General features: G+C 38.9%; 1 protein-coding gene across 1 annotated transcript in view; it reads left to right on the forward strand.

Moving 5' to 3' along the window:
• Window positions 1–23100, forward strand: part of lrba (LPS-responsive vesicle trafficking, beach and anchor containing) — an 888619-nt gene that overhangs the window by 575061 nt on the left and 290458 nt on the right. Inside the window, exons 40-42 of the mRNA XM_080192970.1 lie at window positions 8145–8262; window positions 9268–9370; window positions 10593–10708. Of these exons, the coding sequence (XP_080049096.1) occupies window positions 8145–8262; window positions 9268–9370; window positions 10593–10708 (337 nt within the window). The remainder of the gene's footprint in view (window positions 1–8144; window positions 8263–9267; window positions 9371–10592; window positions 10709–23100) is intronic.

A 23100-nucleotide genomic window follows, 5' to 3' on the forward strand; every position in this document is an offset into this window, starting at 1 on the left:
TTGTGAGGCTTGAAAGTATGCCAGAACTGAAGGCTTTGTCGCATTTACAAAGCTCTTGGATATGGACCTGGAAATGCCATAATCTTCAGGACTATGGTTCAAGAGTTGGAAAGTAGATCTCTCATTTTCTGTTGCAGGGATGCATTGGGGTGAATTCCTCTATGTGCTGTAAACTTCTATGATTCTACAAATCCTAACTGGGCAGGAATTGGCCCCAGCATTTTATGTCAAGGAATGGAAATATAATCAACCAGGATTTCCACTATTGAGCAGTTAGAAATTGTGTTTATTTGTATGTGTCAGGTGAAATAAGAATTATACTCAGCCATCTGTGACACACTGTCTCTCAGACTGTAATCTATTTTATATTATGTGCATATGAGTGGATATAGACATAAGTATATATAATATTTATATATGCACATGTACGGATCCACAAGACATGGGTGAGATCCTAAGTGAATATTTCTCATCAGCATTTACTGTTGAGAAAAGCATGGTTGTTAGGAACTTGGGGAATTAAATAGTGATGTCTTGAGGAGTGTGCATATTACAGAGAAGGTGGTGCTGGAAGTCTTAAAGAGCATCAAGGTAGATAAATCCCTGGGATCTGATGAAGTGTATCCCAGGACATTGTGGGAGGCTAGGGAGGAAATTGCGGGTCTCCTAGCAGAGATATTTGAATCACCGTTAGTCATAGGTCAGGTGGCTGAAGATTGAAGGGTGGTAAATGTTGTGCCTTTATTTAGAAAGGATGCAAGGAAAAGCCTGGGAACTACAGGCCAATACTTCAGTAAGTTGTTGGAAGGTATTTTGAGAGACAAGATCTACAGGCATTTAGAGATGCAAGGATTGATTAGGGACAGCTGGCCTCGCTTTGTGAGTGGAAAAATCATCTCTCTCAAATTTGATTGAGTTTTTTTAAAGGGTAACCAAGAAGGTAGATGAAGGCAGTGCAGTTGATGATGTCTACATGGATTTAGCAAGACCTTTAACAAGGTACTGATGGTAGATTGTTGCATAAGGTTAAATCTCATGGGATCCAGGGTGAAGTAGCTAAATGGATACAGAATTAGCTTGATGACAGAAGCCCAAGGGTGGTTGTGGAGGGTTGTTTTTCAAACTGGAGGCCTATGACCAGCGGTGTGCCTCAGGGATCAATACTGGGTCCACTGTTAGTTGTCATTTATATTAATGACTTGCATAAGAATATAGGAGGCATGGTTCGTAAGTTTGCAGGTGAACCCAAGATTTGTGGCATAGTGGACAGTGAAGAAGGTTATCTCTGATTGCAATGGGATTTGATCAATTGGGCCAGTGGGCTGACAAATGGCAGATGGAGTTTACTTCAGGTAAATGTGAGGTGATGCATTTTGGTAAATTGAACCAGAGCAGTTCTTACTCAGTTAATGGTAGGGTGTTGGGGAGAGTTACAGAACGAAGAGATCTATGGGTACAGATTCATAGTTCCTTAAAAATAGAGTCACAGGCAGACAGAGTGGTGAAGAAGGCATTCAGCATGCTTGGTTTCATTGGTCAGAACATTGAATACAGGAATTGGGATGTCTTGTTGAAGTTGTACAAGGCATTGGTAAGAACATAAGAACTAGGAGCAGGAGCAGGCCATCTGGCCCCTTGAGCTGCTCCTCCATTCAATAAGATCATGGCTGATCTTTTTGTAGACTCAGCTCTACTTACCTGCCCATTCACCATAACTCTTAATTCCTTTACTGTTCAGAAATTTATCTATCCTTGCCTTAAAAACATACAATGAGGTAGCCTCAACTGCTTCACCAGGCAGGGAATTCCTTAAATTCACAACCCTTTGTGTGAAGAAGTTCCTCCTCAACTCAGTCCTAAATCTGCTTCCCCTTTTTTTGAGGCTAGACCCCTAGTTCTAGTTTCACCTGCCAGTGGAAACAACTTCTCTACTTCAATTTTATCTATTCCATTCATAATCTTACATGTTTCTATAAGATCTCCCCTCATTCTTCTGAATTCCAATGAGTATAGCCCAAGTCTACTCAGTCTGTCCTCATAAGCCAACCCTCTCAACTCTGGAATCAACCTAGTGAATCTCGTCTGCACCCCCTCCAGTGTCAGGGTAACCTTTCTCAAGTAAGGAGACCAAAACTGTACACAGTACTCCAGGTGTGGCCTCACCAGCACCTTATACAGCTGAAACATAATCTTGGTGTTTTTAAACTCCATCCTTCTAGTAATAAAGGGCAAAATTCCATTTGCCACCTTTATTACCTGCTGCACCTGCAAACCAACTCCTTGTGATTCATGCACAAGGACACCCAGGTCCCTCTGCACAGCAGCATGCTGCTAATAGCCCATTTTGCTGTTATTCCTACCAAAATGGATGCCCTCATATTTACCAACATTGTACTCCATCTGCCAGACCCTCGCCCACTCACTTAGATGATCTACATCCCTTTGCAGACTTTCAGCGTCCTTTCAGTGTAAGACCACTCTTGGAATACTGTTTACAGTTCTGGTCACCCTATTAAAGAAAGGATATTACTAAACTAGAAAGAACGCAGAAAATAATTACTACGATGCTACCAGGATTTGATGGTTTGTTATAAGGAGAGGCTGGATAGACTTGGACTTTTTCTCTTGAGCATAGAAGGCTGAGGGGTCAATTTATAGAGATCTATGAAATAATGAGGCGTACAGATCAGCTAGATAGTCAACATCTTTTCCCAAAGGTAGGGGAGTCTAAAACTAGAGGGCATAGGTTTAAGATAAGAGGGGAGAGATACTGAAGGCTCCAGAGGGTTGGTTTTTTTCACACAGAGGGTAGTGAGTGTCTGGAACAAGCTGCCTGAGGTAGTAGCAGAGGCGGGTATAATTTTGTCTTTTAAAAAGCATTTAGACAGTTACATGGGTAAGGTGGGCTAAATGTGGACAATTGGAACTTCTTAGGGGTTTAAAAAAAAGGCAGCATGGACAAGTTGGACCTCTTTCCGTGCTGTAAACCTCTATGATTCTATATATCCAAATATATTCTAGTAAACGAGTACAGAGGAGGTTGGCAATAGTTGATCTTCAGACATTTGAAATGGAATCGCAAGTTTGTTCTGCACACTAAAATGATTTGTCAATTATCTCATACTTGGAGTTTATGAATCTGTTTTACAGTTTAATCATGATTTAATCTCTGATATGCATTATCATTTAATTTTTATTTAGCTTAATGTAGCAACCTACTGATTGTTTTATGAGAACACTGTTGTGTTGCTGTTTCTAACCTATTGCACAGAAACAAAAGGGTGTAAGACCGTTTTGTAGTGAATTAATTGGATGAAGGAGACATGCAAAGTGTACTGTAGAATTTGTGTCATGGTTTCATCAACTGCATTTTGGCAGCACTGGGGCAGAGCCCATGCCACAGTGGGTACGTGCTTTCATTAAAAGCCAGATTTCTGTGAATGCTCATTAATTTGATGAACTCATTTACTGATGGGAAATGACATGTCTGGTTGTAAAGAAATGCATATGGAGTGCAGAGAGGCCAGTCAGTAGCACTAGATGAAGATGCAGTTATTTCAGCACCAAATCAATGATCTGAAACACTGGAGTTCTTTGCTTTATAAAAAATGTAGCATAATGAGTGCAAGACTGTTGCATCTAATGAAGCAGCATGCACCGATACTGTTTAACCTTCTGACCAATTACCTGATCAGTGCTCTGTGGATGGCAAGTTGCAAAAACGTTTTGTTTTGTGCATTTTATTTCTAGCACTAGCAAAGTCTCCTGAGGTTTCACAGTATGTACTGATGCTTTTTTGTAGAGCTGCTCAAAACACATTGAACTGCTCAAAATGCAAATATTCAACTGTAAGAGACTTTACTAAATCCCCAACACTCTTGTTACATTTGCAATCCCTTGACTATTCCCAACTAGGTGAACTGTACACATTCAGATCTATTTGCTGTAACAATTTACAGAATAGCATGACTATAAATTCAGCTCTATTTACAGAAAAAAACGAAGGTTGTTGATTTCATTCTACTTCTATAGGAAAACATCGAGAGAAGTGTTTAAAATACAAATTGATTTGTAAATGAAAGCACTGGAGAATACTTTAAAATGAAACTAGGAATACCTGTCTATATTTATCAAGTCATGCTTTCTTCATAATTGGAACATTTTCTGATTTCCAATGCATGAAATATTGGTGAGTTACTACCTTCTCCTATTTGCTAATCATTTAACATAAGCCATAAATTCACAAAGAAGACACAGTTCATTCTACATTACTACTTGTTTAGTGTTGCTGATGTTTTGGTGTGATGACAAGGTCGTTGTATTGGAACAAGCTGATGAATCCAAGCTTGCATTTGGATATCAACAGATACTTGGATGATTTTATCAAAAAGCTTGGAAATGCTGACTTCAAATGTCACCACTAATGATCTTCATCTCCATGAAACAAATCGTTTTGTTTTTGGTTTTGGGCTAATGTGCATTTGACAAAATAGAAAATTAGGCGATTGAAGCTCAATTTGTAACATGTTATTAACCATTTCCACTTGAATAGATCAGTAAAAGGATAATGGATGAGGGTTTTATTATTACCTTTCTGGTAAAATGAAGTGGTATAAAAGATAAGGTGATGAGATTAATGAACATAAGGAAGAGCTGCAATCAATCAAAATCCAACAGGGAGATGAGATGACACTTTTTTAGATTTAGGGAGATTTTTGTGAAGTAGCTCTGAAGGGACCCACATACTTATCTAAACTTCATTCGAATAGGCCACAGTACCTTGTCTGATGAACCTTATCAGCTTCATTTGCTCGTAGAAATGCAAATAAAGTGTAGTTCTTTTGGCAGTCACATCTTGAGGCTATTTTTCTCTAAGCGTGATTTTAAATGGAAGCAGAGAGCAAAAGGGGAAGTCCCAGCTAGTGGCACTCTAAATTATTTACAGGCAAGGGGCTCTGAGGTGCATCCGTCCAGCACAAATATTATATTACAAAATAAGAATTTCAGACTGTCATAAATCTGTCTGATGTGGCAGAATTGAATAAAATAGTTTTGGTTGTCCTAGAGACATCAATTTGCCAGTCAGTGCTTCATGTATCAAAGAGTGTTCTTAAGGGAACCCATGAAAATATCAATATCATGGTTAATATAAATGAAATTAATTTTTAAAGCTGGGCTAAAGGTTGACACCTGAAAAATTGCATTACTTTGCAGAAGAGAAATTTCTGTCTTAGAGTGAAATTTGAGGTCAAAGGGGCAAGTAATTTTCACAATCTTCAATGAAACCAGTGAAATATGAACTTCATTGTCACTGAGCCTCTAAGCGATAAGATAAAATGACTTGATATATCATTTGTTGCTGGTTTATCATCTCCACCAGTAATTGAAAGAGAAAACACCAGATTTTTAAAAAATGATTGAGTAATGAGGAAATGGGTCACATTGCTTTTAAATTTTTTTTTAATCCTGACATTGAATTGCCTGGAACAATGAGAGTAAATTGAAATAATTACTCTGATAAATTGAGTTTGTAGCCTAATTATAAATTTGCTGTGAATATTTAGCCCTTAAGCTGTGCCCAGGGAGGAATCTACTCAGTCTTCCACAGTCCTGTTTTATAACTCTCAACGTTAGAGTATTTTAGTATCATACTTTCAATGTAAGCTGAAATGCATGATTACATTGAAAATGTCGGAAATATTACTGATGCTAATTTTCTGTACATTGAAGCACTTGCTGTTTTTATTATGTACTGCACATCAGTAACTGTTCATTATTATCATTAAAAATTCCTTGCATTTGACTTAAATGAAATGGCAAACTAATCTCAAGAATTATAGCTATTGTTCACGAGTAGTTCTAGAGTTTTTTTAGAAAGAGGGCGCTAAAGAAACCAAATAGGATTGGACATGCTCAGAGAATGCTGGTCTGCTTTCTGGCAGTTCTCTGTTGTAGTTGGTAGAACACTAAAGAGAATTAAAGAGAAGTCACAAGACACGTAACTTTGAGTTAAATAGTTTATTACTTGACGTATATCTTTGTTGCATTACTGGTATGAATATTTATGACTAACCATTTACAAAGAAAAAAATCAATCATTTGAAAAGTGCTGTTGAGTAAGTATCTTTAGGTTATACTTGTCCTTTCTTTGATTTTTTTTTCATGCAATCCATTAACAAGGCCCAATAAGAAAACAGTTTGGCCAATGAACTGTTTTTTAACGAACAATCCATATTTGCCATTTACCTGATTCATTGCCACCTGTCTCAGATATTGGCTCAACATGCTGTTTAAACAAAAGAAGGAAACAAATACTAAAATCTCAAACTGCTCCTTTGAGTTCATGGAGGTTGGGGGTGGGGTGGGAAGCACGTTGAATTAAACATGTTGATGTTTAATTTTAAGGTAGGGTTCAAATCACTGAACTTTATTTACCACTGTATTTCTTGTATTTTAGATAGTATGCATAGTGTGTCTTAATGTAACTGTAACTGTTTTAGTTCAGTAAAACAGGATGCAAGCATTCAGTCACTTCAACAAGCTAATTGTCAGTAAAAAGCAAAGGATCACCCTCTCAAATGCTTTAAAAAAAAAGTTGCGCCTTTTTTCTTTACTGCACCTTTCAAATGGTTATGTTGTGCATGCCATTGCACAGCAAAGGCAGTGATGCAGTTTCTATGGCAACTGGTTCAGTCGAGGCAGAGGCCGTCATCTGGGGTACTGTCAATGAGAGAGTGCCAGAGACCTAAAAGTCCCAAAGATGGGCTGTTTGCACCTAATCCAGTTTTAATTGAACTCCAGAGACTTTGATGTGAAGCTGCAGATCAGGCAGATACTATTCCAGAGAGGAATCAGACTTGCTTAGCCAGGCCTCAGCTGTTCCCCACTACTGTCACCTTGTTTTAATGAGTACTTTAAGAAACTCTTATCATGAGCCTTCTTCGCCTGTTAGTCCTATTTGAATATTTTTGATTAATGCTCTCTTCTGCACAGTGGCAGAAAAGTGGCCCAATCCGGTTGTCCCTTAACACCTTCATAATTAGGCTTTAAAATAAAAGGCAAAACTGGAGCAACAAAGACACAAAGTGGTTTCAGGCTAAGGATAGGATTAGTTTGAATTGTGCAGGCAGACTAAGCATCTGTGTGTGTCAGCTGAGATGACAGGCATTGTAACGAGTTACTCTGACAACCACTAATTCCATGGAGAGATTATGCCGAGTTCATTTGCAGTTTTTTGTTTAGGTTTAGCTGACAAAATGATACTTAACCTTTTACATAGGCAGCGTATTGCTTTGAACGTTTCTGTATATGGGATTAAAAGGTTTTGATCAGTATAAGAGCCCATTGCCATTCATTCCTCCAAAAGTGATTTTGCGAAAATTCGTTTTTGAAACTGTAATCTAGAAACTGCATTTATTTTTTTCATAAAGGAAGGAGTTGTTTATAAAAACGAACATTAAAATATGAGATACTAATCTGGCACTTCTTTGCGAAATAAATAATTCAGCATCTTTATGGTAATCTATATGCATCATTGTGAGTCATTCCTTGAACAGTTTAGCTGGAAACATTAGGTCTGCTTGTCTACCTGCCGTGCGTATTCTGCTTAATGCATTTCATTTGTATTTCTGTTTTTATTTTACATCAGTTGCATTAGTAAACTATAGATATTAATTGCTTAACAGTGTATGCTGCTAAATTTGATATAAATATGACTGTGGATTTCGCAGGTATTTCTATTTTAAGATGTTGTGCATGTATTTGGTCAATATAATTTTAAATTTAATATGAAATTCAGGTGCAACACATGTTACAATAAGTAAAAACTAGTAGTACGTAAAATTTTATTAAGGTGTTTTTGGTGCACGTGGTTTTTATGCTTCAACATACTGAGCTGTTTAATAAGTAAAAATAAAACACATGAGAGTTTTTATGGAAGAGCACCAATGAAATACATCAGAAAATCATGTTCTTCAACAATTTGTTCTTGTGATCTCACTGAACTTTTAGAGAAACAATAGAATCCGTTTCAAATCTTCAGTTGAACTATTCTTTTGCTTTTTTCTAAAAAAAGAAGTTTATTAGAATCAGTTCATAGTATTCTGTGTTTATGGCTAGAAATTTGTTTCCATCTTTTTCTCTAGATTTTGGCATATACTGAAGGACTTCATGGAAAATGGCTGTTCACCGAAATCCGTGCTATTTTCTCCAGGCGGTATCTGCTGCAGAATACTGCACTGGAAATTTTTATTGCCAATAGAAGTAAGTCTTACTCTTTAAAATGGTCCATGAACATTAATTCTCTTAGCTCGTATATTTCTGCTTAACTGCTTAAATTGCCTGATGTTATATTTATTCCTTTTAAACTGAGTTTAAATAGAGAGATTTGTAGGTAAAGCATTCTTAGTAAAGAATGAAAATCAAGTTCTATTTAGTGCAGATGATTTAAAATTCAAGTTGTTTTGCTGAAGGAGCAACATAATGTAGTTGTACATGTGATTTCATATATATTTTTCATCTTGAAGTTTGCCATTCTAATGATCCTTGCACTTATCCCCAATAAGCTCAATCAGATTTTCTTTCATAATTATCATTCCTGAACCAATAATTGCAATAGAGATTGTCAAATTTAATATTTTGGAAAATTGCATACCTTCATATTAAGATGTTTGGATTAGTAAAAATCACTGGTACAGACAATCGACCACAAATTTTGATACTTAACTCATTCTATTTAAAAATATAGTCATTTGACAGTAATCAAATTGTTCTTCAAAATTCAGAATTAATTCACATTTCCAAAAATCAAGTTGAAAGTGAGCCTATGGACTATATAGATTTCATAATAAACATACATGTTGGAATATCTCCAAGAAAAATATAGTATTGTAACCAAACCCTGTTTCTGTGAAATAGTTAATGGATCTGTTGACCTTGCATGAGTTAAAATTTTGACACGTTTTTCCACAAAATCACCAAAGTGGACAACTCAAACTTTGTGATGATGTCCATGCAGCAAAGTTTGTTTAAATCTATGGTCATGTTTGCAGCAGGAAATCTTTTTTGGGAATGGATTTCAGCAAAGAAGCGGAAATAACCCGTTGCCCACTGAAAACTGTGATTTATGTGTAGACAAAGGGGCTTGCAATTCTGCATCTGTTATATATCTAATTGCAAAGAGATGTTCTATTAAACAAAAATACAATATAAATCACAGGAGGTGATGTCATGCAAAAAATGTTTCTTTATTGTTTGTTTCTTTGGCAGCTGCTGTCATGTTCAACTTCCCAGACCAAGCTACAGTGAAGAAAGTCGTTCACTGTTTGCCCCGTGTCGGAGTTGGTACAGGTTTCGGGCTACCACAAACTAGGTATATTATTCAAAATGTACCTTATAGTTTATTATGTTATCATTACAAAATATTTTTCAAAGCACATTTTTTCGTATTTCCTTGTAATTACTAATGTACTTACAAGGAAATACAAAAAAAAGCTTTGAAAAGTTATTTAGCATTAGCACTAAAAAGTACTAATGTACTTACTGATCAAAGATATACTTAGGTAGAAGAATGTGCTGGATCATTGCTCATTTTATTGTTGCAGAAAGAAATTTAGCTCTGTGTTTAATGGTTTTGGTTCATAGAAGTACATGTTCAGAGATGAACCAAGGACTCAGAACCAAAATTGGAATTGTTTCATTGCTCAGAAAAAGTTTCATTCATTAAAAATTTTATCATAGAATATAATAATGCCAACAATATAAATCAGTGCTAAAATGGCACTGCATTGTGTCAACTTGGCCTTGTTGAACTAATTGAACTAAGCGCAGCTGTGAAACTGAGCAAACTGCCTTTCAAAAGTAACAAAGAATGCGAATCATGCCATATGACAATTTCCAGTTGCTGTCAACCATAATTTTTGTCAGGCTTCATTCTATTTGTGTTGAATGTTTTCAGATGCCGTAAGAGAGAGACTTTTAAATTTGTATCAGGAAAGTTAAACAGAATGATTAAAACTATGGAAAGTTCTACGAACTTCCTAGTGGTATTCTTTCATTCCATTCATTTACATTATGGCCATGAAATCACATTAGTTGTGAAATTGCAACTGATTGAAAGTGAAACATCGGGAAACCAGGTCAGATTGCTAGGGTACTACATACTACCTATTAGAAGCCACCACTGTTTATTTAATTTAAAGAAACAATGAATTTGATTTTTGCATGAGACCAGTGTAATTTTACTTTTTCTGCGGACTGTGGAATAGTATTTCAACATTGCGTGAAATTAATCTGCACTGAACTGAGTGAGAACATTACTCAGCTTGGATCATCCTTATTCAAACTGAGAATGGAGATTGAGTAACTGTAATCTATTTTGTATATTTACTGAGATTGGAATTAAATCACCTAGTACAGAAGGACAGTGGTTGTACTAGTCCAGTTGGAAAATTAATTTATAATTTGCTATTTAAGTACAACTTTAAAAGATGTTTTATAAAATAATTAGTGTAATCTATACATTTACTGTGATCCAAGAAATAAGTAATACCACAGTATTTTTTATAGTTTTTGATTTTCCTTCTGATCTGCAGACGGATCACCCTGGCTAGCCCACGGCAACTTTTCAAAGCGTCCAATATGATGCAGCGTTGGCAGAGGAGAGAAATTTCCAATTTTGAGTACCTCATGTTCCTCAATACAGTAGCTGGTAAAGAAATACTACAGATTTTATTTAGAGTAATGTTCTGTTAAATCATGTACTGTAAACTGAATGGAATTAGATACAAGGTTCTGAAAACTGCATGATTGCAACTAAGAGGCAAAGATATTACCACATGAAAGTGGCTCCAAACTGGAGTCTGAAATGTTTTGAGGCTGGTGTTCAAATTGGCTCTGAAAGCAGACCTTGTATGTGCGTTGGAAAACATCCAGCATGAAACGGGGGGAAATCTAAAAAAATTCACCTCTAAGGAATATATAAAATATATGATTTTCCACTGCCCTTTAAAAGAAAATAGTAGACTATTGTGTTTTAAACATATTAAAACAGTAAGACAAGCATCGGTTAAATTAGAGTGAAAATTTAATTGTACTTTATTCTCCTTCACCATTTCACCATATATAAACACTCAGCGTAGGAAAATTAAAATAAAAAACAGAAGTAAGTACATTATTGCAAAGCACTTTCACAGAATGTGTATAGTATAGAAGTAGGCTATTTGGCCCATAACATCTGTGCAGGTGTCTGCAAGAGCAATCCAGCAAGCCCCAATCTCCCACCCTTACATTTTATCCCTACGTTTTTGGCTCTCCAATTCTGCTTTGAAAGTTACGATTGAATCTGCCTTCCCCAAATTTTCGTGCAGTACATTCTAGACCCTAACCATTCGTTGCATAAAGATATTTTTCTTGTTGGTTCTTTTGCCAATCATCTTAAATTGGTGTCCCCTAGTTCTCAATCCTTCTACTGTGAGAATAATCTTAGGGAGAATAGTTTTTCTCTCTACTCTCTCTAGATTTTTCGTGAATTTGAACAACTGTGTCAAATCTCCTTTCAATCTTCTATCCTTTAAGGAGAAGAACATCAGTTTTTCCACCCTGTCCTCATAACTCAAGTCTCTCATCCCTGGAACCATTCTCACTTTGTTTCTGTACTCTCTCTGAAATCTTCACACCCTTCTTAAAATGTGATACCCAGAACAATACTCCAGGTGAGGCTAAACCAGTGTATTGTAGCATACTTTGCTTTTGTATGCTACACCTCTGTTTCTAAAGTCCAGGAATCCATATGATTGTTAATCACTTTCTTAGCCTATTCTGCAAACTTCAGTTTGTGCACACATAGCTCCAGACGTCTCTCTTCCTGCATTCCCTTTGAATTGTACCATATATTTAACTTGCTGCATCTTGTTTTTTCTACCAAAATATATAATTTATGAATTTGGAAAAGACAGATTGTGCTTGATTAATTAAATTGAATTTTTTGAGGAGGTTGATGAAGGGGACGCAGCAGTTGTCCAAATGGATTTTAAGAGAGACCACGTAAAAGGCTGGTTAACAAATTGTGTTCAGAGCATAAGGGTGGTTGGTATGGTGGCACAGTGGTTAGCACTGTTGTCTCACAGCACCAGGGACCCGGGTTCAATTCCCAGCTTGGGACACTGTGTGGAGTTTGCATATTCTCCTGTGTCTGTGTGGGTTTTCGCCAGGTGCTTCGGTTTCCTCTCACAGTTCAAGGATGTGTGTGTTAGGTGGATTGGCTATGCTAAATTGCCCCTTAGTGTCAGAGGGACAAACTAGGGTAAATGCAAGGGGATAGGGCTGGGTGGAATTATGATTGGTGCTGACTCGTTGGGTTGAATGGTCTCCTTCTGCACTGTAGGATTCTATGGGTCAGTGCCAAGTGGGGTAAAAAAAAATGCTTAAGCACAGAAATCAACAGATTGTGTTAAATGGCTATTTTTTCAGTCTGGAGGTATGGTGTTTCCCAACAATCAGTGCTAGGGCCTTTCTTTTATATATAAGTTTAAACGACTTCGATATTTGAATAGAGTACAATTTAAACATTTACCAATAATTCCAGATTTAGAGGCATGACAAACATTAATAAATGCTAATACCAATCGACTGCAACAGAACATAGGTTGACCAACTGATCAGCAGACAAGTGGCCGATAAAATTTATGCAGAGAAGTGTGAAGTGGTGCATTTTTGCAGAAGGGATAGGGAAAGACAATTTGACAATATAGATTTATGGCACAGTTCTAAAGCGGGTGCAGAAACAGAAGACATGAGGATGCAGATGCATTGATCACTGAAGGTTTCAGGACATAATGAGAGAATGGCTAGCAAAGCATATGGAATTTTGGGCATCATAAATAGAGACATTGAACAAAAGCAGATAAGTTATGCTGAACCATTATAAAGCTCTGGTTATGCCACAACCAGAGTACTGCATCCAGTCTTGGAGTTTTGGAGGAAGATAGCACAGCTCAACACGTGACTAAACAGCTGGTGTAGGAGGGAAGCTTTCAGATATCTGGACCATTGGGATTGCTTCTGGGACAGATGGGACCTGTATAAGAAGGACGAGTTGCATCTAAACTGGAAGGGCATGAACTGGCTGGGAGGTTTGCTAGTGTCACATGGGAGGATTTAAGATAGTTTGGAAGGGGGCTTGGAACCAAAGCAAAGGTGAATTAACTGAAGGGGAACTAGAGACTAGGGCCAGTAAGACTCAGAGGAAGAGCAGGCAGGGTATGGTTGCTAATCAAAGAGGGTTTGGTGGATTGAAGTGCATTTGCTTCAAACCAAGAAATGTAACAGGTAAGGCAGGTGAAGTTAGAGCTTGGATTAGCATTTGGAACTTTGATGTTGTTACCAATACGAGACTTGGTTAAAGGAAGGACAAGATTGGCAGCTTAATGACACAGGATGCAGATGTTTCAGGTGGGATAGACGGGGATATAAAAGAGGGGCGGGTGTTGCGCTACTGATTAAGGAGAATATGACAGCTGTACTGTGGGAGGACACCTCAGAGGGCTCATACAGCAAGGCAATATGGGTAGAGCTTAGGAATAGGAAGGGTGTAGCCACAGTGTTGGGAGTTTACTATAGGCCTCCAAACAGCCAGCGGGAGATAGAGGAACAGATATGTAGGCAGATTTTGGCAAGGTGTAAAAGTAACAGGATTGTTGTGATGGTAGATTTTAACTTCCCATATATTGATTGGGACTCACTTAGTGCTAGGGGTGTGGATGGGGCAGAGTTTGTAAGGAGCATCCAGGAGGGCTTCTTGAAATAATATGTAAACAGTCCAACTAGGAAAGGGGCCATACCAGACCTGGTATTGCGGAATGAGCCTGACCAGGTGGTCAACATTTCAGTCAGGGAGCAGTTTGGGAACAGTGACCACAATTCAGTAAGCTTTAAGATACTGATGGATAAAGATAAGTGTAGTCCTCAAGTGAAGGTGCTAAATTGGGGAAGGCTAATTATAACAATATTAGGCAGCATCTGAAGAATGTAGATTGAGGGCAAATCAACATCTGGTATGTGGGAGGATTTTGGGTATAAGTTGATAGGAATTCAGGACCAGCACATTCCTGTAAGGGTGAAGGATAACTATAGCAAGTTTCGGGAACCTTGCACGTTGAGAGATATTGTGAGCCTAGTCAAAAAGAAAACAGATGCATTTGTCAAGGCTAGGAGGCTGGGAGCACATGAAGCAAGTATGGAATACAAGGAGAGTAGAAGGAAACTTAAGCATGGAGTAAAGAGGGCTAAAATGGGTCAGCAACATTGGCCAGCAGGATTAGGGAAAATCCCACGGCTTTTTGTACATACATGAAGAACAAGAGAGTAGCCAGGGAGAGGATTAGTCCACTCAAGGACAAGGGAAGGAATCTATGCATGGAGCCAGAGGAAATAGGCGAGGTATTAAAGAGTACTTTGCATCAGTTTTCACCAAAGAGAAGGATTTGGTGGGTGATGAGTCTGGGAAAGGGTAGATAGTTTGAGTCATGTTGAGATCAAAAAGGAGACATTTGAGGTCTTGAGAAACATCAAGGTAGACAAGTCCCCAGGACTAGATGGGATATATCCCAGAATACTGAGAGAAGTAAGGGAGAAAATTATTGGGGCCTTCAGAGAAATCTTTGTATCCTCACTGATTGCAGGGGAGGTCCCAGAGAATTGGAGAATAGCCAATGTTGTTCCTTTGTTTAAGAAATGTAGCAAGGATAATCCAGGTAACTACAGGCCGGTGAGCCTTATGTCAGTAGTAGGGAAATTATTGGAGAGGATTCTTCGAGACAGGATTTGCTCTCACTTGGAAATAAGTAGGCATATTAATGATAGGCAACATAGTTTTATGAAAGAGAGGTCGTGTTCACTAACTTGATTGAGTTTTTTGAGGAAGTGATGAAGTTGATTGATGAGGGTCGGGCAGTGGAAGTTATCTACATGGACTTCAGTAAGGCCTTTGACAAGGTTCCTCATGGCAGACTGGTGCTGAAGGTGAAGTCGCACGGGATCAAAGGTGAGCTGGCAAGATGGATACAGAACTGGCTCGATCAAAGAAGTCATGATGTGGGAATGCCGGCGTTGGACTGGCGTAAACACAGTAAAAAGTCTGACAACACCAGGTTTTGGTCCAACCGATGGAGAGTTCTGGCCAGAACTCTCCATTCACCTGACGAAGAGGCAGTCCCCTCGAAAGCTTGTGAGTATTATCAAATAAATTGGTTGGACCAAAACCTGGTGTTGTCAGACTTTTTACTCGGTCAAAGAAGACAGAGAGTAGCAGTAGAAGGCTGCGTTCCTGAATGGAGGTTGTGACAAGTGGTGTTCCTTAGGAATCAGTGCTGGAACTTTTGCTGTTTGTAATATATACCAGTGATTTGGAGGAATATTTAACTGGTTTGATTGGTAAGTTTGCGAACGACACAAAGATTGGACTTGCGGATAGTGAAGAGGAGTGTCAGAGGATATAGCAAGATATATAAAGACCGATTGGAGACTAGGGCAGAGAGATGGCAGATGGAGTCTAATCTGGACAAATGTGAGGTAATGCATTTTGGAAGGTCTAATACAGATAGGAAATATACAGTAAATGGCAGAACCCGTAAGAGTATTGATAGGCAATGGGATCTGGGTGTACAGGTACACAGGTCACTGGAAGTGGCAATGCAGCTGAAGAAGGTAGTCAAGAAGGTGTATGGCATGTTTGCCTTCATCGGCTGGGGCATTGAGTTTAGAAATTGGCAAGTCATATTGCAGCTTCTTAGAACCTTAGTTAGGCCGCACTTGGAATATATTGTTCAATTCTGGTCACCACACTACCAGAAAGATGTGGAGGCTTTGGAGAGGGTACAGAAAATATTTGCCAGGATGTTGCCTGGTATGGAGGGCTTTAGCTATGAGGACAGGTTAGAGAAACTTGGTTTGTTCTCACTGGAACGAAAGAGGTTGAGGGGAGAGCTGATAGGAGTCTACAAGATTTATGCAGGGCATGGACACAGATGGATAGTCAGAAGCTTTTTCCCGGAGTGGAAGAGTCAATTATTAGGGGTCATGGGTTTAAGGTGCAAGGGGCAAGGTTTAAGGGAGATTTACGAGGCAAGTTTTTTACATAGAGGGTTGTGCGTGCCTGGAGCTCACTGCCAGGGGAGATAGTGGAAGTGGATACATTAGTGACTTTTAAGGGGTATCTGGACAAATGCATGAATAGGATGGGAATGGAGGGATATGGTCCCCAGAATGGTAAGGGGTTTTAGTTCAGTCGGGCAGCATGGTCAGCTCAGACTTGGAGGGCCTAAGGGCCTGTTGCTGTGCTGTAATTTTCTTTGTTCTGGTTTCACATTTAGGGAAGTATGTGAGGGTCCTTGCGACGGTGCAGAGGAAACTAGAATGGTTCTAAGGATGGGAAATTCTAGATACAAGGGTTGTTGTCCTTGGAACTAAGGAGATTGAAGGGAGATTTGATAGATGTGTACAAAGCTATTATAGGTTTGGATTAGGTAAAAAAGGGAAATCTGTTCCTATTAACTGTTGATACAATTACAGTACATGTGACAATAAATCAAATCAAATTACTAGTGTTCACAAATGTAAGCTCTTGGACAAGAGATGCAGTGGGAATATGAAGAAGAACATTTTTAATGTAGGGAGTGATAATGATTTGGAACTTACTGTCCACAAGAGTGGTGGAAGCAAGATGCTGAATGATTTCAAAGGGGAATTGGATGGGCACTTGAGGGAAATGAACTTACAGAGCTAAGGAGATAGGATAGTATAATGATAAGATAGTGTAGAGGACTGAACTGCTGCATGAAAAATTTTGTGTAGGGTAAATGGGCTGAATGTCTTCCATCTGTGCAATATATTACTCTTTGACTTATCTAAAATTAAGTTTCATTAGTCATGTGTCTGCCCATTCTATTCCTCTTGAAATCTATCAGTATCTTCCTCCACAGTTCATGATGTTTTCAAGTTTAATATAATTTGCAGATCTTGAAATTGGACCCTCTGCCTAACATCAAAGTCATTAATATTAAGAAACAGTGATCCTGGTACCCTTGTGGAGCTTCACTGCATACCTTTCTCCTGCCTGAGAAAAAACACTGAGCACTAATTTCTGAAACCAAAAGAGAAAATGCTGGAAAATCTCAGCAGGTCTGGCAACATCTGTAAGGAGAGAAAAGAGTTGATGTTTTGAGTCCAAACAATCCTTTGTCAAAGCACTAATTTCTGTTTCCTGTCACTCAACCAGCTTCATATCCATGCTGCCACTATCCCTTTTATTCTATGGGCTTCAACTTGGCTGTCAAATTTATTATGTGCCATCAATTTTGCTGATCCCAAGACCAATGCACCTTAATTCTGTTCCTCAAAGTATCTAATTTCCCAATAGGTTTTCACACTTCCTCCCTACATTATAGCAGTGACTAAGTACTACTTTGGTACAAAGCGCTTTGAGACATCCATTGGTCCTGAAAGGCATCATATAAATGTAAGTCTTTCTTTATCTGACAATTAAAATAATATGCCTGCCCTGCTTCATGAATTTGTAGCAATTTCAAACACATTTTCTGAATTGCTTTTTTCGATTCCTTTGAAAATCATGAATGTTCTGAGAGTAAACATTCTCACACCTTCAATGATATTGCACTGTCACTATGCCAATATGTGCTTGCTGTAGTTTGGGATGCATAATTATACACAAAAGTCCAGTCGTGATCTGACCAGTGCCTCATCCTCTTGGATCAATTCCTGGAAGTTGTGCTCTATTCCATTGTTTTGCACCATAAGATCTGTTTGACTTTCCTTATTGCCTCATAATTTGATTTTTTGTTGCAACTTTACATTAAATATTTAACATAAGAACATAAGAAATAGGAGCAGGAGTAGGCCATCTAGCCCCTCGAGTCTGCCCCGCCATTCAATAAGATCATGGCTGATCTGTCGTGGCTCAGTTCCACATTCCCGCCCTCTCCCCATAACCCTTAATCCCCTTGCCTATCAAAAACCTATCAACCCGCGTCTTAAAAATATTTAGCGAGGCAGCCTCCACCACTTCAACGGGCAGAGAATTCCAGAGATTCACCACCCTTTGAGTGAAGAAGTTCCTCCTCAACTCCGTTCTAAACCGCCCCCCCTTTATCTTGAGGCTGTGCCCTCTAGTCCTACTGTCCTTTCTGAGTGGGAAGAGCCTCTCCACCTCTATCCTATCCATTCCATTCATCATCTTATACATCTCAATGAGATCTCCCCTCATTCTTCTAAACTCTAATGAGTACAAGCCTAGTTTGTTCAGCCTCTCCACATAGTTCAACCCCCTCAACTCTGGAATCAGCCTAGTAAACTTCCTCTGCACTCCCTCCAAGGCCAAAATATCCTTGCGTAAGTGCGGCGACCAAAACTGCACACAGTACTCCAGCTGCGGCCTCACCAGTGCCCTATACAGCTGCAGCAAGACCTCCCTACTTTTATATTCAATCCCCCTCGCTATGAAGGCCAGCATCCCATTCGCCTTCCTGACCACCTGCTGCACCTGCAGGCTGGGTTTTTGCGACTCATACACAAGGACCCTGAGGTCCCTCTGCACCATCGCCTGCTGCAGTTTTTCGCCACGTAAGTAATAGTCCTTCCTACCATTATTCCTACCAAAATGGACAACCTCACATTTGCCAACATTAAATTCCATTTGCCAGTTCCTGGCCCATTCACCCAGCCTATCTAGATCCTTCTGCAGACTCTCCACACCCTCCGCACAATTTGCTGTTCCACCAATCTTGGCGTCATCAGCAAATTTCGACACCATACACTCGGTTCCCTCCTCCAGATCATCTATATAAGTGGTAAATAGCTGAGGCCCCAGCACCGACCCCTGGGGCACTCCACTAGTCACCAACCGCCAATCCGAATAGCACCCGTTGACCCCCACTCTCTGCCTCCTATTTGACAGCCAATCCTCTATTCACGTTAACACCCTACCCCCAACTCTATGCCCCCTGACCTTCTGTAATAACCTCTTGTGAGGCACCTTGTCAAACACCTTCTGAAAATCAAGAAACACCACATCCACCGGCTCTCCTCTATCCACGGCCCTAGACACTTCCTCATAGAACTCCAATAAATTTGTCTAGACACGACTTCCCCTTAACGAAACCGTGCTGCGTCTGCTCTACCAAACAATTCTCCTCAAGATGCCTTGCTATTTCCTCCTTGATCATGGATTCTAACATCTTACCTACAACAGACGTTAAACTAACCGGCCTATAATTCCCTGCCTTTTGCCTGCCACCCTTCTTAAACAACGGCGTAACATTAGCCGTTTTCCAATCTTCCGGCACTTCCCCGGAATCCAGCGACGTTTGGAAAATAATCTGTAACATTGATCAAATAGTTAAAGTATAGAATCTAGTTTGCATCTCCACTTCTAAATCATTTTAAGTTTAGAAAGCAATTTATCAGTATGTAAATTAAAGCCTTCATAACTCATGAGTTCTGTCTGACATCTCATTGAAAATGAGCGTTCCAACATAATGACCAGGATAGAGGATAAGCTTTCTCAGCTTTTAACAATGCTCCTTCAGGAGAAAAATAAATGGATAAGAGTTGACACTCCTAAGTGTTTCATCCCATTATAGTGCACCTCCTTTCAGCCAATTCAGATACACTATTGCCTTGACTACTACTCTGATCTTATTAAATATTAAAATATACTTTGAGTAAGTGGCCTGTGTATATGTTGTTCTGCACAAGGATCTTGCTTGGATATGGGAAAGTTTGCACAAAATTTGGGGATAAGATTGATTTTAGTTAACAAACTTTCAAATTAGTATTCCTGTGATTGAATTTTCGAGCATTAACAGGTATGATTTCAAAAATAATTGTCTGCCAAATCTTATTTGCATACTTCAGTTTGCAAACTTATTTGAAATATTAATCTCCTTGTGTTTCATCTTAGAGTTGGTTTGTCATCTTGAGCAATTTCGCATAAGTCTTAGCTGAATTTTCCAAGTTTCTTTCAAGTTATTAGTCATTGTGTTGGAGGAAAATAAATCAGTATACTTTGGTATAAAGACAACCTTATATTGGGCCTCAGTGACTTTGGACTATGGTGAGAAAAATCATAGAAAGAGGGATAGGTTATTTAATTTGTTAAAATATTTAATTAGATCATGGCTGATATATATTCAGTTCAATTTTCCCACCATTGTTCCATGTCTCTTGATAACCTTCCCTAGTAAAAATCCATCAATTTCTGTTTTGATCATTTCAATTGATCCAACAACAAAGGCCTTTGTGGGAGATAATTCAATACTTTCATTAGTCTTTGTATGAAAATGTGCTCCTGATTTCATTCCAAAATGACCTGGCAGTAATTTTAAGATTATGACCCCTTGTTCTAGATTTCCTCAACAAAGGATATAGCAGTTCTGTATCATTTTTATCAAACCTTTTTATCATGTTCAACACCTCAATTAGATCACTTCCTGACATCTAAACACATGGATGCAAAGCTCAAATTTATGCAACCTGTCTCCCTAATATTGCCATTTAAGACCTGGTCTCATCTTGGTAAATCTGTGCAAAGACCAAATATTCCTCTTCATATGCAGTGCTCAGTACTGAATGCAAAATTCCAGGTGCAATCTGACTATTGTTCTCTGTAACCAAAGTGTAAACTTCCTTCCCTTTGTATCTCAACCCTTTTGTGATTTCAGAAAAAGTGTTTTTGATTTCCTTTTGTACCAGTAAAGTGAGTAGATGGGGAAGAACAGCTTCCTCTGGAGCACTACCTGTTATGTTCTACCAGTCCAAACAATTGAAATTTACCCTTTATCTCCTTTCTATGCAATAAATTATAACTGTGTGTGGGGGAGGCTAGGGAGAAAATTGCAGTTCTCCTAGCTGAGATATTTGAATCATTGATAGTCAGGGGTGAGGTGCCAGAAGATTGGAGAGTGGCAAATGTTTGTTTAAAAAGGGCTGCAGGGAAAAGCCTGGGAACTACAGGCCAGTGAGCCTCTCATCTGTGGTGGGTACATTATTGGAAGGTATTTTGAGAGACAGGATCTACAGGCATTTAGAGAGGCAAAGACTGATTAGGGACAGTCAGCATCGCTTTTTGAGTGGAAAATCATGTCTCACAAATTTGATTGAGTTTTTTGAAGGAGTAACTAAGAAGGTAGGTGAGGGCAGTGCAGTTCAATTTATCTACATGGATTTTAGTAAGGCCTTTGACAAGGTACTGCATGGTAGCTTGTTGCATAAGGTTAAATCTCACAGGATCCAGGGTGAGGTATCTAAATGGATACAAAATTGGCTTCTTGCCAGAAGCCAGACAGTGGTTGTAGAGAGTTGTTTTTCAAACTGGAGGCCTATGACCAGCGGTGTGCCTCAGGAATCAGTGCTAGGTCCCCTGTTATTTGTCATTTATATTAATAATTTGGATGAGAATATAGGAGGCATGGCTAGTAAGTTTGTAGATGATACCAAGATTGGTGGTATAGTGGACATTGAAGAAATTTTTCTCCAATTGCAACAGGACCTTGATCAATTGGGCCATTGGGCTGATGAACAGCAGATGGAGTTTAATTTAGATAAATGCAAGGTGATGCATTTTGGTAGATTGAACCAGAGCAGGACTTACTCAGTTAATGGTAGGACATTGGGAAAAGTTACAGAACAAAAAGGTCTTGGGGTACATGTTCATAGCTCCTTGAAAGTGGAGTCACAGGTGGACAGAGTGGTGAAGAAGGCATTCAACATGCTTGGTTTCTTTGGTCAGAAGATTGAATTGGGACGTCTTGTTGAAGTTGTACAAGACATTGGTAAGGCCACACTTGGAATACTGTGTACAGTTCTGGTCACCTTATTATAGAAAGGGTATTATTAAACTAAAAAGATTTACTAGGATGTTATCTGGATTTGATGGTTTGAGTTATAAGGAGAGGCTGGATAGACTGAGACTTTTTCCTCTGGAGCGCGGAAGGCTGAGGGGTGACCTTTATAGAGGTCTATAAAGTAATGAGGAGCACAGATCAGCTTGATAGTCAATATCCTTTCCCGATGGTAGGGGAGTCTAAAACCTGAGGGCATAGGTTTGAGGTGAAGGAGGAGAGATACAAAAGTATCCAGAAGGGAAATATTTTCACACAGAGGATAGTGAGTATCTGGAACAAGCTGCCAGAGACAGTAGTGGAGGTGGGTACAATTTTGTCTTTTAAAAAGCATTTAGACAATTACATGGATAAGATGGGTATAGAGGGATATGGGCCAAATGCGGGCAGTCGGGATTAGCTTCAGGGTTTAAAAAAAAGGATGGCGTGGACGAGTTGGGCCAAAGGGCCTATTTTCATGCTGTAAACCTCTATGACTTTATGACATTCTAAAAAGCTGGCACTTCCAGCTTTCTGATCGTAGACAAAACAACTTCATCATCCACCCCATCCATTTATCTTTGTCTGCCAGCTTCTCTTCTTTGACCCTTTTTTTCCCACTGCAAAGTCATTCTGGAGAATAAAGATACTCCAGAATCTCTTTTTCAACGTCAAACAGCTCCCTCTGACACAATTTAAATTGGAAAATTTCAAACATGACTTCATTATTTAAGAAAGGTTGGAGAGAGAAACCAAAAAATTGCCTACCTGTTAATCTAGCATCATTTGTGGTGACGTTATTGGGATTTATAATTAAAGGCAGAGGTACTAAACATTTAGATAAATTTGAATTAATTAGCAAAAGCCAACATACATTGGTAAAGAGAGAGGTCATGTCTAAGGAACCTAATTTAATTTTTTGAGACTAGAGAATGTCTATGGATGTATGTTATCTGGACATTCAGAAGGTCTCTGATAAGGTTCCACATAGGCGAATGTTAACTAACATTAAAGCTTGTTAAATTGAAAGTAAGTTATTGTTCACGTGATTGTTCAGACAAATCAAGGCATGGGCCGGAATTTTACCGTCCTGCCTGCCACAGGAATTGGAGCGGGCAAGGGGCAGACAATGAGACGATCTGTTGAGCTTCGGTGGGATTTTACGGTTTCAGGATGAGCAAGGCCATAAAATCCTGCCCATGGAGTCTAT

The sequence above is a fragment of the Carcharhinus amblyrhynchos genome, chromosome 1 (assembly GCF_965287045.1).
Source record: "Carcharhinus amblyrhynchos chromosome 1, sCarAmb.v2.hapA, whole genome shotgun sequence".
NCBI lineage: Eukaryota > Metazoa > Chordata > Chondrichthyes > Carcharhiniformes > Carcharhinidae > Carcharhinus > Carcharhinus amblyrhynchos.